We start from the raw sequence: 18549 nt of genomic DNA, 5'->3' as shown, positions 1-18549 counted from the left end.
GCCAAACTAAGGTTACTTCTTTTTTTTATTTCTGAAGTGCTATTAATGTATTAGTTCTGCATAGATTCAGCTCTGAATTCATGTCTAATTCTAGTGTGAACAGAGATTAGCTTCTAAGATGAACAATAAAGTAGAAAAAAAATGCCTTAGAACAGCTTCAAATTATTTCCAAAACTGGATTCACAAAGCACAAGTTATTACAACACATATTTGAGGTATTGGTGTCAACCTTGTAATTAAATGAATATTTGTAAGCAGTCGTAAAAAAAGTTCCACTATCTAAATAGTATAATATTTAATGATGATTCCAAATTACACCAGGAGATTAGAATGTACAATGAGATGTTCAAACTAAATTCATCAACTTTATGTTCTACTGCAGTAGAGGTATAAATGGAAAAAATAACTGTTAAATACTTACTTCATCATCACAACTTATAGCACATCTGCCATCAAGAGATGCACACTAGAGATGATAACAAAAATCAAGAAAATATTTTCATTTCTCATTTGATGATTATAAAATATGACATTTTAAAAATTCATTGAGCACAATTATAAAGAAGCTGATATTGATTACATTTTTATCTGACAGCAATTGTTCTAAAAATGACTAGGAAAGTTTTAAATCTGTTCACCAATCCTGTTCTGTTCCTGTCTGCAGAGAAAAAGTGCATTCACACTGTAATAATTTCAACTGTTTTAAACACCATGATGTCCTCCATGTGTTTGAAGCTTGGAGACCATTCATAGGCAAGAACACATGATTTTCTGGTAGGGGTGGGGTAGGACCTGCATTTTAAGGGTTATTTTCTGAAACAGTACAGTTCCAATCTGTTCTCAAATAGGGATGGAATCTCCCAGTCTTTAAAAAGTACATGATTATCCTCTTCAATGAGTACAAATTCTATATCCTGAACATTTTAGGTATAGTTTATTAAAGACTATAAACACCAAACATGATTCAGTACTCTAGTTCAGTTAATTAATCTATGTTATACTTCAGTTACTGGATGTTAGAAGATAGGTCCTAAGTAAGTGAGAAGGCATAATTCTGCTATCACTGAAAACTAATAAATATCACAGTTTGGTTTACCGTTTCCACTTTTTCTGAGGGCGAAAATCAACATGTGTCAGGCCAACAAAATAACTCCTTATGTATATGGGCCTAAAATTAATAATCTTTCTACTCGCTTACATGAATATAGGATCAAGTAACTGGTTTTGACCACTGAATTCTTTTTTTTGTAATGATGAACTGGAATGTAAATCAGAAGAGACAGTAATTATGTATTTCAGATACATTGTTTCTTCACTATAGTTTTGCTTGCAACAAAAAAACTGCAGATCGTCATCTGCACAGTGAGAAAGCTGTTGTGGAATCAATAACAAAGAAAATTTCAATTTAAAATATACCTGTCTGCTTGCAGTCCAAAATTTCCGCTGGAAAAATTCAAGTTTCATCTGGATACCTACAGCTGGCAAAGACATAAGTAAGCAAAAAAATAAAACCAGCATGTTTAATTCCTTCAAAATTATTATTTAAAATTAATCAAAAGGAAAACCAGTCTTATAACAAAAAGGGAAAGCAAGCCCTAAAATAAAAAACACACAACTAATTAAATTGAAGAGACCACACAGTCGTATTTTAAACCATTTACAGTTTGGTTAAACATGAAGACATTGCTAATATAATGTGAAGAATACACAAGGCAAACCATTCAAATTGTGTATGTCTCCATAATTAACACATAAGAACCACAAGCTGAACATATTTATTTTCACAACTATCTCAAATTTATATTTTACTGATACCAGTATAACAGCTGTAGGAACACGCTACGTGTTTTGTGCCAAGACACATTAAGGTGTGCTGAAACAACATGAAAATGTTGGTTAACATTTCAAGTCATCATTTGTTTTGGGGTCATTTAATCCAATGAATTATCAGTGGAACACAAGAAGCCTATTTCAAACATTAAAAACTTCTTTAAAAAATAAAAATTAAGAGCATTATGTGCAATTCTGTCAAATGAAAGTATCCGACAAACATTACTGGTTTTCAAATTTCAAAACAAAAGGATAGTAATGATAATAGCTTATAAATTTTTAATAATGATTCAAGATACTACTGGTTTAAATTATATATTTCTCATAACATCAGGTGGGATTATGTTTTTCCTAATACCAGTGAACCTTCCTTCCAGCCTAGTCTGATGTTCCTATCAGACCTAGCACTACTATCAAACAACAATATAATGCATTGTGGTTTGCATAAACTCCAAAGGCAGTTGATCCATCTGGTCTCATCTGCCTAAACTAAGAGAATGATAATGTATCTACCTACCTGGGCTGAAAATTTCTGCATTAGTTTCCCTTTATTTGAAATAAGTTAATATGATGAAGACATGGCAGGAAAACAGGGACAGAGGGGCTAATGGCATCTGCTTTGATTGCTCTTACCAGATATTGCTGCATCCCTGGACCACAGCTTTTATGCTCTCACTCCCTCACAGAGCACACCTTGTGCCAGGCTTTTCTGCAAAAGTGTTTCAGTGTTGGCCCTGTACCAAGTGATATTCCAGTCATTCAGTACAGTTTATCAATGGGTTCTAGTTCAACACCCTACAGCTCTTTCATGTCAACTTAGAGGATACATAATTGATAGGATAGAAAGAATGAACTAAGCCCTAACGACTAATCTGTAACCTTAGTACACTGTTTTCTTCACAAAAGCTGCAGTTTTAGAAGCCTTGAAGGTCTGAAGACCTAACTTCTAGCAAAGTCATTGCTATGATGTTTTGTTTAAAAACAAACAAGACTTCCAAAAAAATTTAGTTGTTTTGGAAAATTGAGGAAAATTTCGTTTATTCATTCCTCCTCTTGGATCCACAGCAGGGATCATTTAAAAACATATTTACTTGATCGGTACTTGCTTTTGCAAATGCACACATGCTGCTGTCATGCATCTATTTTATTTTGTGTTAGCAGGTAGGAAAAGTATGTGAAATGAAATCTGTAATGAACTGATACAACGGGATGTGAAATTACATAAGGAATTTTCTTATTGTAGCAGGTTATAAATAGTTTTCTGCTATCTGTAACTCACAGACTTTTTTTGCTTTAGAGAGTAAGTAGAGAAATCCAGTTCTCCTTTTGAATAAACTCCAGAGGAGACTCTCTCCAGCTACATTTTATTATCTAGTAATTTACTTTATGGTCAATGAGAAGATGCTATCTGACAGCCATGCAGCACATGTTTTCTTCATCTGTTGTTTGCCTTTAGGTTCATTCCTAGCATGCAGGTGATCTGCGCATCCTACACCCACTTTTTCTGAAATGGAGGAAAAACACAGACATTTTCAGGAAATTTCCACAAGGAAATCATCTTGCTTCTGGATGCTATATCAGTATTTGAAATGTCAATCTCATACTACATTTCTACCAATCTATTTAATCATGTAAGAATTAATGTAAACCCATTTATATCAGTAAAAGTCTTCTTGATTTCAGCAAGCAAAGTTTATGCCTTGTTTTCTGCATGTGAACATTCCTGTTGAATTCCCTGAATCAAGCCACGCAATCAACATTAGATACACAAATAGGTACCTTGATGAATCAAGGCCTAGATTTGACTCTTACCAGTCTAAGACTCCAATCTGCAAAGAATGTCACCTTTTGCGGACTTCAGGTAGAATCAATAGCTTTCTGATCATGGAGGAACAGACTTCTTTTCCAAAAGATACAGAATAAACAACCTTTCTGAGCAATAAAACATAATACCTAAGGGAAACTGGAGTGAGAAATGGTTGTCTTTACTCTCCATTGGAAAAATGTAAATTCTTAAATCTGTGTTGCAAATCTTTAAATATTTCTGAGCTCTCAGTTTAAAGGTAACCTGACAGGACCCTAGCAGAGTCAACCTCACTTCTCAGATAGGTCATAGCTGTTAGCCAGTAGGCATTTTTCTCCGGGGAACAAAAGAATTAAGATATATAGACCCATGGAGCTGCATCTTTCCCCAAGTGACTTTATAACAGCTTCTTCTGGATAATGTGTTCTTAATGGCCGAGTTCCTGAAAAAATGGATTTTCAAAAGTGTTTAGATTTTTAAAGATGCAGATTTTCTGAAGTGTTTACACAGAGTTGCTATTAACTCCTACTGATTTCTACGGTCCCATAACCAAGCAGCTTCCTAATCTGTTTAATTATTTCTATAAACCCTCCAAAATGCTTGTCTCCACCTCTGGACTCTTAGGTGCCTTCCAAATTCTGTTCCTCACTCATTCATAAACACTAACAACTTCAACCACCTATACTTACTACAGAGTACCTCTCAACAAAGAATCTCAAAATCCTCATTAAATGTGGTTAAGTCTTAATATTCTTATTTTATTGCTGGGAGAATGATGCATAAAGGAAACGAATACCAGAGTTCACACAAAGACCTGTGTGGAAGGCCATCAGCCTGCAAACAGCTGTGCTTTACTTGAAGAGCAGAAGATTTGCATGGGAACGCTGCATTGAGAATAGTTTTTCTTGCTTTTAAGATAAAGGAGCCGAGACCACTTCACAGGGCCTTTTCAGGCATGAAAGAACTAAACATGCGTTGAAGGTCAGTTCTGAACACAGAGCTGAAAACAGGGAATGGTTGTTGATGTTTTGAGCCCAGATCACTGTGGCTCTTCCCAGAATGGGTGATGAGTGCTTAGCGTGTGAATGTTGATGTTATCTTGAACTGCATAGTCCGGCTTCTGCATTGTAGCAGTTAAATGGGGTAGTAGAATAACAATAAAAAAGCCTTAAGCCTTTCGGCTTCTGGCCCTTGCATCCTCGATCGCAGAGTCAGTGCCTTCTTTTCCGCCTGCCGCAGACCTGATATGGGGAGTCACAATAGCAGGGTTTAGAATAAAACACAGATCTGTGCTCTCCACAGCCTTGTTCTATCAGTTAGAAATACTGTTGCTCTTAACAGGCACGGACGAGTGGACTGTGGTTAGATAGTGTTCATTTAAGGTCCTGATAAGGTCGACCCTCTGGAGCTCACGCTAGAACGTGAGCTCCAGAGCACCCACAGCAGAGAAGCAGTTGCCAAAATTGAGAAAATTATTAAGTTCATCATCCTGATGATGTAAAAGAACAGAGTTGTTATAAAACCTCAGTTTAGGGGTTAAACCGGTCAGAAACATTTTTTAAGCTTTAAAGGATGAAGACAAAGATCTGTTCCACTATGTTTATGGAAGTTCATCCATGTGTGATCATATATCCAACACACATAGCATCTATCCAAGACCTATATATATCTAAACTGCAAAATACCAGTACAGATCAATAACAGTGATATTAGAATACAAAATATTCCATTACATGTCAGTGATAAGTCTTTGTAATTTAGATATTACTTGATCTGTCATGGCTGGCCTGTTTAAAATACCTGGGAAAGCAGCTTTTGATTAAATATAATTTTTGTTCTTGTAAACTATTAATGAAAGTGTAATAAACATTAAGGAACAATTACCACTATTGCTCTCCGAAAATGAAGTTGCATGCATATACAAATTTTAGCAGGATGTTGGACTAGATCACCTCAGGATATCACTCCCAATATAAATTATCTTATGATCCTAAGATTTAAGTATAAATGTTTTGTAGAGAAGTGCTAAATATATAGTCTAGAATCTTCCTTAAATAAAGTGAAAATGTACTGAAGGTTTTCTAGTATCCAGCATAAATTATTTACCAGATGAGAGAGAATATGAAACAGTAACAAGATAATTATGACAACGCTGATCTGTAAAAAATTCCATGTGCATGTTTTAATGAGTTGCATAACAGAATGCTGTAGAATAAAGACAATTGAAATACTGAGACTAATTTCTATGAAACGTAGAGCATCCCTCTTCATGAGGATGAGGGGAGGCAGGCAGCTGCAGTTTTGTTTTCATAGTATTAGCTCTACAAATTTTGATGCTTTCTTTGACAGACTGTGAGGGGAAAAAAGATAGTGAGAAACACTGGGCTTGCTCCCACTTGAGCAGATTCCCATGATTTCAGCAGAAGTGCAGTTTCTGTAGAAACTGAAGGCCCAGACATTATCAATTTAATTACTCTTTTCCTTTTTCAAAAAAAATTCATTTCTTTCTCTACCTAACTTTTAAAAAAGCTGTATCACTAACCTCTAAGGTACAATACCACTGAAGGAGGTAAAACAGAAATGCATCTTAAACTCACTCTGCTCTGGCCAAGGTAATACAATGTTATAATGGCAACATTTTAAGTATAACACACAACATATTACATATTTCCCTTGTGAAGTATTTCCTCAATTAGAGTTTTGTAATCCTTTTACTTGTTATTAAATAATGAAGTGCTACATGACAGTTGGATTCAATCTACGGTTGGACTCGATCATCTTAAGGGTCATTTCCAACCTAAATGATTCTATGATCTGTACCTATGTTGCAGGACAGGAGGAGAAAACACACCTCCCATAAACATGGTATGGTGAAAGCAGCAATAGATATTTTCTTAGAAGAGGTGTATCTTAATGTGAGATTTTAATCTCACCATTTTAGTTTCTTTACATTTCGTTCCTCGCACAGTTCCACATAGGAACTTCCCTGTCACTGAATAACTTCTAAATATTCTATATCCTATGTAATATACAATAAAACACAATTATGAATATTTCCTATAATTCAGCTAATAATTACTTGAATGCCTCTACATTCAAAAGAATTAACAGTGTTAGAGTATGGGAAAATAATTTGCTATGTCTATTTTTTTCACTGAGCTTCTCAAGAACATTGTAACTAGCACAGGATACTTTTTTGGATACTTAAGGTGTCCTTTAACGCCTTAAGAACTATTCAAATATACTTCAAAAGGTTTTAGAACCAATGCATTCTTCTGAGTAATCCCTAGTCCTTCAGCATTTCAGAACTTCAGAATGAAATATCTGTGCTCCAAGCTACTTTATACTTAAATCTGTTTTACAAACTGGCTACATGTGGGGGAAAAGCGAAACTTCAGAATTCTATCTCCCGTGTCACCAATTCCTTGTTTAGCCTCCTGGGTGCAATAGCTACCACAGAGGTTAGAGAAAAAAAAAAGTGTAATTGCACTGAAATTTTTCCAAATATTGTTCAGCATGGTATCCAGGTAACACCCACATTTTTAATTAAAAAACCCCCACAAACAACAAAAACTATAATTGATCTTTACATGGAATATACATTATAAAGTATATTATAAAGTATTCTTTAACATTTGTAGGCTTGGTTCAATAAAAATGGCCAAGGGATGCCAATTATTTTTCTTCAGCCAGGAAAAAAATGAGTAAAGAGGAGAAGAGGTTTTCTCTTCACTGCTGCCTTTCCTTTGTAATGTCACTGGGGAGACTGGGCTGGAGCTAGAGGTACACAGCAGATCAACTAATGTGAGCTGACGGAGGGGCTCTTTCTCTATGTAACAGAAAATGTGTCATTTCAAATGAATATTGTAAATCCAATTTTTTGTTTCAATCATATGAGCAAATTTACTTCGGTGATTCCAACAAATACTTTTAATGCTGCCTATGGAAAACATTTGGTAAGTCCCTGAGATTTCTTTCCTTTGTTTAATAAAGTGGCTGCTCTTCTGTACTGCATACCCTATGGTTGAGAATTACAAAGTTAAATTCTTGGCTCAGTGATAATTATTGTTAAATAAGCAAGTTCCTTATGCATTGATTCCATGGCTGAGGGTAATATTTCACACTCTTAGTGGGATGCTTTAGGATAAAAGTATTGGGAAGGGCTCAAGTGCTACAGAGCTCAGGGCTGCTTAGTATCAAGGCAAACATGAAGGAAACCAAATAACTACTCAGAATAGACCAGGATTGCTTGTGCTCATTTCAAGATCTCCATGGTTAAGCAAATGAACAGAAAGATAAGGAAAGCCTCTCTCAACAAATTACTTCTGTGCACAGAACTACAAGAGTTCTTACGCTTTAAGTAAAAAGAATCATCTCCTACTTAAAATAAGAGAGGAAAATTAAAGTGATTTATTTCAGGCAAGCAAGGAGCTGAATCTCCCTATAAGCCTGGCAGAGGGATTCCAAAAACATAATTAAGGAAAAAGTAATAAAAGCTAAAAGGATTCCCATTCTGTGAAATATCTATAGAACGTTACACTATATAAAAGCACTAGATCAGCAAGGTTAGAAAAATACCTTAAGGTCTCTATTCCCCTTTCCCACAGAACACAGTATAGACTAAGATTCTTTCTCATACATAAAAGATGCTCAACATTTTGAGGACATTTGGGCCTCCTATTTCTGATGGAATTATCTTAAATGAGGTTTAATTTGGCTTCAAAATAAGAAATCTTGGAGACAGATTTGTAGCAGGATTATATTTTTAATCTACATCACCTTTGTGTATTAAGCTTAGACTCCTTAAGATTCCCTTCTTTCTGCCTACTCATATTACCTCTTATTACTATCTTTTAAAATATCTAATAACTAATAAGTAAATGTGAAATATTCCAGAATACCTTTAACTACTTAAAGTTGATTGCACTTCTTTTGTTTATACTCTAAATCTGTTTCAGTTCAAAATGTGTCTTCAGTTTTTAGCTCAGCCAAAGAATGAGTCGCTGAATATTACACCCCAACGCATAATACTGAGAAATAAACACCATAACTGCCAAAAAGTACCTCTACTCCAGATTAATGGAAGACTCCCACCACCGAAGATGATGCCCTTAAAAATACTTATAAAACATATGTGTGATGTACTGTAATTAAAAAGAAAACGTACAGATTTTTCCCCCTCAATTCCAAGAAGTCTTCGCTAATAAATTAGAGGTATTCCAACAGGCACTCTCTTATAGTAATATAGTTATGCTCCAGTATCATCCAACATAGCTATATTCCCCAAGATAGTAATTCTTTCATCACATGCAGGATATATAAAAAAAATGAATGAGCATTCATCAAATGTGCACCTCCCAGACTCCTTCTAATCTGAGTTTCAGTTTACTTGCACAATAAAATGCAGTTTCACCCTTCCAAACTTCACACTTCATTCAGTTTCCTCCTTGATCTCATTGATCTTTTCCATTCTACCTATGCCTTCCTCTTCTCACCCCAGCCCATTTTCTTCAGTTCCTCCCTTCAAACAGAAGATCCCCAGAATTTTCTTTTAACATTAAAAAATATTACTTTTATTATCTGGAATGTCTGAACCTGATTCAGACACCCAAAACAAAAAATTTCAGCCTAACAGTTTAAGTCTAACTAACTTTAATACACTGAAAAAATGAGCTTATAATTGGAAGTGTTGGGCAACCTCAATACTTGGTGGTGATACCAGCCATTTTCGTAATGAACTGTTATAAGTAGCCTGGGATAAAAGAGTAAAATTGACAAAAAGCTGGGCCAAACTATTGAGTCGTTGTGCACTTTCTTCTGTTTTTCTTATAATAAAGCATAGTTCCTACCCCAGCATAAATAAAATATCAGTTATGCATTTGGATAAATCACTACTATTATTCACAAACTGTCCTCTGCAATGTGTTGTTTTGGTTTTGTGTTTGTTTGGTTTTTGATATTTTATTATTTTACTCAGTGAAGATTTCTTATGTTCTTTACAACTTTTCTTGCAGCTTCTCTGACATGAAACCTTCTTGCCTAATCCCACAATGTGTCTATCGCATATTTAGGTACCCTTAAATTATTTTAATATTTTACAATTATTTTAATATTAAACCCATTTGAAATCCATGTAAATGTGCACCTACCTTTTCCACCTAAATTTGAGCTACAGTGCCTCATTATCATTTACAGACTGATTTTTCCAAAGATGACTCACTTATTAACCTAGATACAATGCAAAATGCAAAAAATCTCAAAGTGCAAATTACCACATAGTTTTGGATTCTAAACAATATTCGGGAAAAAATCCTCTATCATTACTGGTATCTTACTTTTATCTTTTTATCATCAAATAAGTGGAATGACTGCACATACACATACATTTGTAAGTCCTATATAATTATCAGTTTGTTATGGGAGACAGTTTTCGTATGCCATAATATGTCATAAGATTTTAGCAACACAAAGAATACTCCCTTCATCAGAGCTATTGGGATGCAACATGTAAATGAGTGAATTCTTCTTAAACAGACAATGAAAAGTTGAAGTTCTGCGTCTTTACTCATGGACCTCAAACCTGCTATTTTCTTCCAGAAGATTTTTGGAATTACTGGTGGAAGCAGTTGTCTGGATGGAAACTCCCAAGATACAAGGAAGGCAGTGGCAACTGGTATTTCCTGGAGAACAAGCTCAAGCAGAAAGGGAGGAGATATTGGGAACTTGATGTGAGGCCAAGCTGAAAGGGGAGCAGGATGATGATTGCTGGGAGGCTGAAGTTCATCCAAACTCAAACCACCAGGGAAAGCAAAAGGGCTTGGTTTGCAGCCAACCCCTGACAAACTGAACTGTGGAGGGCAGTCTGCGAACATCATCATAACCCAGACTCCCTTTGACTCCCGGACACATATCTTCCTTCTGGAGGACTAATGAAGTAGCAGCAGGAGCAGGAGGAAACACAAAAAGGATATAAATTGAGTGAAAACATAAAAAAAATATAGATGCTGTTGACTGAAAGTCCATTGCCTTTTCAGAAGGCTTCACTGAGGACCTTGGAGGGAAACAGGTTATCTGTAAGTTATCATTCAGACAGCTATGCTGTATTTCAAACTTTACAAGATAGTAGCTGATGTGCTGCCAACACTCTAACAAAGGGCTCCCACAGAAATCTACTCATTTACCCCTTGATAAACTTTGTGTGCCAGGAGCACAGCTCAAGGGAGCTACCTGGGAATCCATTTGTAATTAAAATAAAAAAAATAATAAAAAAAAAAATCACAAAATACCAAGAAAAACACTCCTCCCATAAGCCTGGAGGGAGGTAACCACTTGGCATGCAAAATTATACTAAGTGCACTTTGCTGGAAAGATATATACCTTGTTCCTGAAAAATACAAGGAGTACATTGATAGTATAAAATAGGGGTTTAGACTGCACAATTTAAAGGGGGTGAGGTGGTTAAGCCCTGTCTGGTGTCTGGAGTATCCTCCCTGTGACTTTTAGAAAATACTTGACACCTACTGACACCTGGTTCATTCCATTACCAAAAAAAAAGAGAGAAAGAAAAAAAAAAGTACATTGGGTAATATTTTTCTTAGTCTCAGGAATGCTTCAGTAGCATGCAGAGAGAAGGCAAAAGCCATCATAAAGAAAACTTGTGGTGGCAGAATTTTTATAAGGAGTTCCTATGAGCTTTCAGCTTTCTTCCAACATCCCCCTGCATGGCCACTAGTCTGACAAATATTTCTGAATTCTGATGGTACAGGAAGCATATGAAGACTGAAATCTGGCCACAGTAACACTAAAATAATGAAGCGGTGATGGTATTTTAATAACTCCCTGACCATTTTTTAGTTTTATAGGATTGTCTTGCTCATTTTTTGGCAATATTCAAGTACATCCCATGACTGAAATGAAAAATAAGAACAGTATGTATTTGTAAGCACATTTATAAATCTTAAGGGAGGATCCATGACTTGTCAAGTTCTCAACAAAAGCTTTACTTCTTACAGCTGAGGTCCTAGTTTAGAGTAGCTTAGCCAGTATACCTTCACATCTCAGCCAAAAGGCTGTGGTTTCAAGTTTGCAGTTAATGAACCCTAAGAGGCTCAAAGTTCAGACAAACATCGAGAAATTAGGACACTCATCAGAACTCTTGGAGGCTGTGACCAGATTCTCTTAGGAGATGTCAGGCTTTCTGCTTCCACTTGTAACTAAAATATAATACGTTCAAACTTTGACAGTATTTTCTTTTTTTCAGATTTGATCCTGGCTACTACCTAATTGTGCTGATAAAAAAAGTCCATATCTACATATCTCAGCATTGTGAGAAAGGTTGACTTCAGAAATGGGCAAAGCTGCTATTGCTCTTACTTCCAAAGAGGTTTATCCCTCCCAAACTGAAATTCTATCATAGAAGAATGGCTACAAGTGGTCCTACTGCCAGGCACTGAATACTTTGGATGAGACATTAAAGATAAATGTTATGGCATCCATTGCAAAATGAACTCAAGAGGTCTCTGTCCAATTTCTCCCATGTCAGTTCAATGCCTTCTATCCTACCATTGAGCTAGAAGCCAAGACATGGAGATTCTACTGCTATCAATCTTAGCACGGAGGGGACAGACTCAGAGAATTCAACTCTTCCCGCCTCCAGAACACAGTGACTACCAACTGCTTACTCTACCCTGTTATCATCCTGGGTACTTGCATGCATACAAGGTCTGTGAATATATGAAATTCTCATTAGTCAAACTAGACTTCGGACACCGAGTGAGAAAACACCAACATTTTATCAAATCACTTCATTTGGAAGTAAGTCTTGGACCTTATTGACTGAGTTATAATAATAGCGACATTCTCTACAAACTGTTTGTACTATGCTGTGATTAGCAAATTCCTTTGAATTACTAAAAATATGAGTAATGTTATTTGAAGTCAAATAATACATCACAAATACCTACTCATGAATACAACTCTCCAGCCTTTCAAATCCATACATATTTGGATGTTTTATAAGCCAAATATTCACTGTAATATTCCAGAATTGTTTTCATGTTTTTATTTTTCTAAAATCACTATTTAATCACGGTTTTGCTGTTTAACCACATGGTGGTAATCTGTAGTTTTAGAAAGGTACAAAAAAAGTATATGCCCAAAAGACTCACTGCACACATTTTTATGTGTTTGAAATAGACTTGAGTAGTTCCATAGTATTCTGCAGTTGCAAATACAAAGAAAATAGCACTGGCGGATTTGCAACCCTCCTGATTTATGTTTGTGTCTTTTACTGAACAACTTTAAAAGACAGTAATAGCAAAAGATACAGACATTATACTTTTCCATGAACAGTATTAGCTGCAAAAGCAGCTTTGTTTGCCTGTTTTTTCATTTTTGGATCAAAAATGCATTTTTATTGAATCTCTGTGCGGAAAAGAACAACAGCCTGCCTATTCGCTCAACAAAAATAGGAGCTAGTATTCGAGCTATAAACTAGCATTCTTGGAATATCCTGAACTAGAGATACAAACCACATCAGGAATGGAAAGTAATCTTAGATTAATAACACTGACAGATTTTTCCAGTATACTGAAATATGTTTTCTTCTTTTTCATATTCTCCTACTTTGTATGTGCAAAAGAAAAGATATACCATCTTTCAAAATGTATTCAGTATATTACATATAAACATCTCACTTGGAAGTTTATTCGGTTTCTAAAACCATGGATTAACATTGGCCATAATCTGAACATTTTCACATTTTCTTAACTTTATTTCATGGGAATATTTTATTGCCACAATTTTGAAACCCTGTCAAGAAATGTTAATTATATCTCCTAGCAATAAACCATATTGGGGAAAATAATTTCTCTTTTGCCATATCCAACCTGAAGAAGTTCAAGTGCATGAACTGGAAAATAGCTAATGTGCATCTAACAGGTCAGGCATTGAGGGACAGCATGACAGCTGTCTATTTTACTTGTCTACTTACCACATTTCAGGAAAAATAACAAACTGACATCTTCAGAATTGCTACACAAACCTACGTACTCTTCAGCAGAAATGTTTGCTTAGGTCTGATCTTGTGAATATTCGTGAATTGAGAGAGGTCTTCATATTGCTGAAAATTAGCCAAGAGCTTATTTGCTTCATTAGACAAAGTTGAAATTACCTTCTTAATGCCACAAAATACAAAGAACAATCTAATTTGGCCATTATGAATTTATGGCCAAATACATAATAAATGTTATGAATAGATACTCCAAGAAAACAACAAAGAAAGAAGGCTTTTTAAAAATGTTGAGACTGATAAAATTAAAAGGTACTGACAGATTTCAAAATTTCTTAATAATATGTCATCATTGCCTGAGATCCGTGTGCCAAGTTATGATCATAACTGAACTTTTCTGGGTGAGTTATTAACTTCTGGAAATAGTGTAAGTGCTGACATAACTTCCACAATAGAAGTACAAATGTACTATACTTACATCTCATAAACCATTATCCAGATGCTTCAACAAGTAGTATATTACAATTTATATCCTAATGATTAGTAGGATTTAGCTGTCAATACAGCAGTAAAGCATATTTTAGAAGTATAAATTAATAATTTTTAAGGGAAATCAATATCATGGATACCAGCGGTAATCCTCTTTAATGGAATAGCTTTGAAATAAATCAGGAAGGTTTGCTGAAACGTAGCTGTCTTTGATATTCCATTAAACTAAGAATTTATCATACTAAATAGCTTCTATCTTTACTAAGTTGCAAGATAGATGCAAATTCAGCTGGGGCTTCTGCCTGGAAGGTGTTGAGCGCTGCTAGTGCTCATTGAAGTCTCTGAGAGTTAAGGGATGCCCAGCGTTCTTAGCACCTTCCAGAATGGAGCTCTGGAGAATGCAAAAAGTCCTCAGATCTCCACACAAAAAAGGACTTTTGGCAAGAATTTTCAGAAATTATATTGTTGTACAAAGGCAAACCTATTACTGCCTTACAAAGAAAGTTAGCTTTCCAAAGGCCAGCTTTTTATAGCTGTTAAGGCATATACCAAAGGTAGACTGATACTGATGGGATTTCCAGAAGCACTTATTTCACACTGCAATCAGTAAACATTAGGTCATTATTCTGAAGTCTCTACTGTATTCCTAGGCATCAAAATAACTTTGAAATACCACTTGCCAAAATGCAGATGTTTCTATATGAAAAAGTTTCTCTTCGAAATGTTGCTAATAACACATTTTATAAAACTGTTTAATTTTCCGATAGGGTCAATTCAATCAACTCTGCATTTTACTGCTATTTTACAAACAAGGATGCCAGAATCTTTTTCAGAATTAATAAATCTTCTCAGTATGTCTATAAGGGAAGTAAAGATTATCCTCTCCATTGTTTCAGAGTATAGAGCTGATATGCCCTACCCTAAGGGAAAAGCCCTTCTCCCTTCCATTAAAATAAGGAAATCAAACATACACGTTAGAGATGTGGTAAGCTATAACCAACTTCAATAAAGTATATTTAAATAGATTTCTTTTAAATTCTGATCTTGATTTTTGTATTAAAAATGGTACAAGTGACCATAGAAGGAAAAAGAGATGGGTCCCAGACAAATTTCCCTGCTTTATTCCTTGCTTTTACGTGCAGTTAGAAAGCATCTAAAAGGATGGAAGACAATGACTTCTGCATGTGTATTGATACTTTTATACTGTGCTGACTTCATACTAAGACTCTTTTTCATTTAATTCAATCAGATTAGATTGTGGTACTGATTATGATCATATCCACAAATCAGCATTTTAACCAAGTTTCCATGGAAACACTATATGCCCCTGTTTTCTTTTTAGACAAGGCTATGCCTGTTTAACAAGTTTATGGAGGACAACATGTTTTGTTTAAGTTACATTAGCTGGAGCCAATACTTCCTAATTACATTACCAGAAGAAACATTTACAGCAGTACATTTGCTATGGGAAACCCTCCATCATTCAGCCCATCTTAATCTCTGCAAAACAGGAAACACCAGCAATGCCATTGCTTAAAATGTGTTAACAGGTCTTATAACTATAAAATAATCTCTTTTATTAAATGACATTGGTCTTGTTTTATAGTCTTCATATATAAGGACTTTATCACCGGCATCCAGATTTCTGTGAAACTTCCATCAGAGAACATCTCCTATGAAGACAGGGTAGTCCAATGGCTAAAGCACTGAACTGGAGTCAGAAGGCTTCTGGTCTGTTCCTTGCTTCGCTGTTTACCTGTTGTGCAGCCGTGACCAAATCACCTTAACTTTTCTGTCCTCTATTTCCCCATTTGTGAAATGGGAGGAGGAAGGATACTTCACATTCTATGAAAAGTGATTTGAATTTATAAAAGACAGCAATAATAGCTGAGTATTCTTATAATCATATGTTATAGATTAGGGTGCAATCCAGAAACAGACATGCCAACTTGCATGAAGCAATCTTGGGTAAGAAAAATATGGCAGCATTTGATATTTAAAACTGTAAGACAGAATGGGAAACCATTTACCCAGAAGCAAAGGTCACTCTTACAAAAATACTGGACCTACTGCTTTATAAAAAGTTAGAAAATAAGAATATTTTCAAAGCATATCATCATCATTTTTTAGTCTACAACTACAAATAGCAGAAATAGCCTGTAGGGTTTTTTTTCTAATCTCCCAAACAGTGTACTTTCTGAAATCACATGGTGAGTGTATACTAACTCTAATAGAAGATGATCGCAAACAAAAGAGGGTGGTTTCTTATCTCTGGTTCCAGAGAAAAGCTTGAAAGTCTGAATCCTAAAAGTCTGAAAAAAGAGACATCACAACAAATACTTTTTTTCCCAGAACATTATTACTTTAAGTTCCAATTTACAGATTTTACACCTTTGCTCACAACACTAGTAGAAATAAAGGCAGTTCACTCATAAATATTTTCCTTTTTCTATTTTCCTTTGCCTACTTGAGTCTTCTCTCTTGTTGTCTCTTACCTTCAGTGGAGAAGCAGCATACCGATTAAAAGACTTATTTTTTTCCACCCAATTCTTTTTTTCATCCTAATTTACCCTAATTATCAATCTTAAAGATACTACATGAATAACAATAAAAATCAAACAGCTACTCTCTTTCAGAAGTGATTTTTTTTTCACATTTAGCCTCACAAGAGCTGTAGAAACATGTCTGACAGGTGCCATCATCTGTCCAAAAAGGGCCAAAAAATTTTGAATCTGAGTAGTCAATTTTGTTCACTGTTTCATACTATTCTCATTCAGAAAAACAGAAAGGTCATACCATACTCACACTTGCAGTTCAAATGGTATGTTGATGAAAGGGTACAAATTATACTTCATCTTACCTCTAATGAATTCAGAGAAAGATTTCCCCAAGATTTCAGGAGAAGAACCAGGCCCAAAGTCTTAAATAGGAATATTTAAAGCTGCAAGACTTAGCAAAAGTACTGAGACACTACAATGAAGAGGATTGTAGATAAACAGGTTTTTGACTTTTGCAGTGTAAATCTGCACTGTACTATGATGCAACTGAAACGTTGTTCTGCATGACTGATTTCAGCCAAGTTCCATTCAGATGAAGTATTACAGAGAACCAAGCATTATGCAACTCCTTCAGATAAATCGGTGTCTACTTCTTTCTCAAAACTGTTTTCATGTTTTCAATTTAAGAAAGTCTGCAGAACTGTTCTATAATAGGCATCCCTTAACTCCAAAGCTAAGAAAGTAACAATATGTAAAAGTATTATCAGGTGATGGCATATAATAGAGCAGGCAAAATGTTTAGTTTCCATGGAAAAGCCTGTATTACAGCTCCTTTCAGTTGCACAAAATGCAAATGTTCACTTAAATGCCTATGTTTGGAACATGACATCTCCAAATCATCACGAACTACAAATTACAGAGAGTGCTCTCTGCTCTTTCTTCTTTCTAAAGGGTTTATAGAAAGGAAGGTTGTAGCTGTAACTAATGAAAACCTATTTAAGATCTTACTGACACTAAAAACCAGAGGTATGGAAATTATTAGTTCTCTAAACTAGGCACTTGATACATAACTTCAACTTCTAAAAGCAGTTAGCCTACTTCTCTCAATGAGTACTTTAAGAAACAGAGAAGCCAGTAGTACTGTTCTTTGAACTCTTCTATTCTAACTCTGCTGAAACACAGAGACGGAGAGAAAATGAACACTGAGCAATGTACTGTCACTTTGAAAAGGGAAAAGGATAAAAAGTCTCAGCCAATACATAAATAACTAAGGTCAGCCCTGCCATTATGTTCCAAAATAACATACTGCAGAAGGGAATGAAAGTAAATAAAGAAGATCAAAATACACTGGTTTTGACCAGGACAGTTATAGCTATATGGACAGAGGAAGCTCAACTAGGTTGGAAACTTTTGAAATCATGCCCTAAATTAAATAGTACTAAAATAGAAGTGCCTTTGGATAAAAAGGGATTGTATTAAATGATAATATGTTTTACCTGTATACTTTAGCATCACTCAATGGTGATGAAGCAGAATTCAGATATAAGCATTGAATACAAAAAGATGAGATCAACATTTAAATGTTGCCTGAACTTTAGGGTTAATAATCTACTTTTATACAGTATTTCTTCTTTATAGTTGCCCACAGGCATTCCAACTGTTGTTACATATTTGTTATCCTCTCAACTAATGCATGTGCTCCACTCAAAGTTCATCCTTCAGCATCTTAGGGGACAGTAAAACAGAAACCACAGTTAAAAGCTTGCAGATAACTTTGGTTATTACAAACAAAAACTAGGCATAGCTTGGTATTACGGCTGTCAGGGCATCACCATTTATGCCAATCTTACTAAAACATTTTCCCTCTTACTTAGCAGACAGCATGTCAGCCATTTGGTATGATCCTAACAGTTATATTA

At 35.2% G+C, this 18549-nt stretch overlaps 1 protein-coding gene across 1 annotated transcript in view; it reads right to left on the bottom strand.

The window, feature by feature from the left end:
- CACNA2D3 (calcium voltage-gated channel auxiliary subunit alpha2delta 3) overlaps positions 1-18549 on the bottom strand; it is a 460953-nt gene that overhangs the window by 46241 nt on the left and 396163 nt on the right. Inside the window, exons 28-29 of the mRNA XM_068408846.1 lie at positions 1417-1478; positions 422-466 (exon numbers count right to left, since the gene is read on the bottom strand). Coding sequence (XP_068264947.1) covers positions 422-466; positions 1417-1478 — 107 coding nt within the window. The remainder of the gene's footprint in view (positions 1-421; positions 467-1416; positions 1479-18549) is intronic.

This window comes from Nyctibius grandis, chromosome 10 (assembly GCF_013368605.1).
Source record: "Nyctibius grandis isolate bNycGra1 chromosome 10, bNycGra1.pri, whole genome shotgun sequence".
Classification (NCBI taxonomy): Eukaryota; Metazoa; Chordata; class Aves; order Nyctibiiformes; family Nyctibiidae; genus Nyctibius; species Nyctibius grandis.
This window is presented reverse-complemented; position numbering and strand designations above follow the sequence as displayed.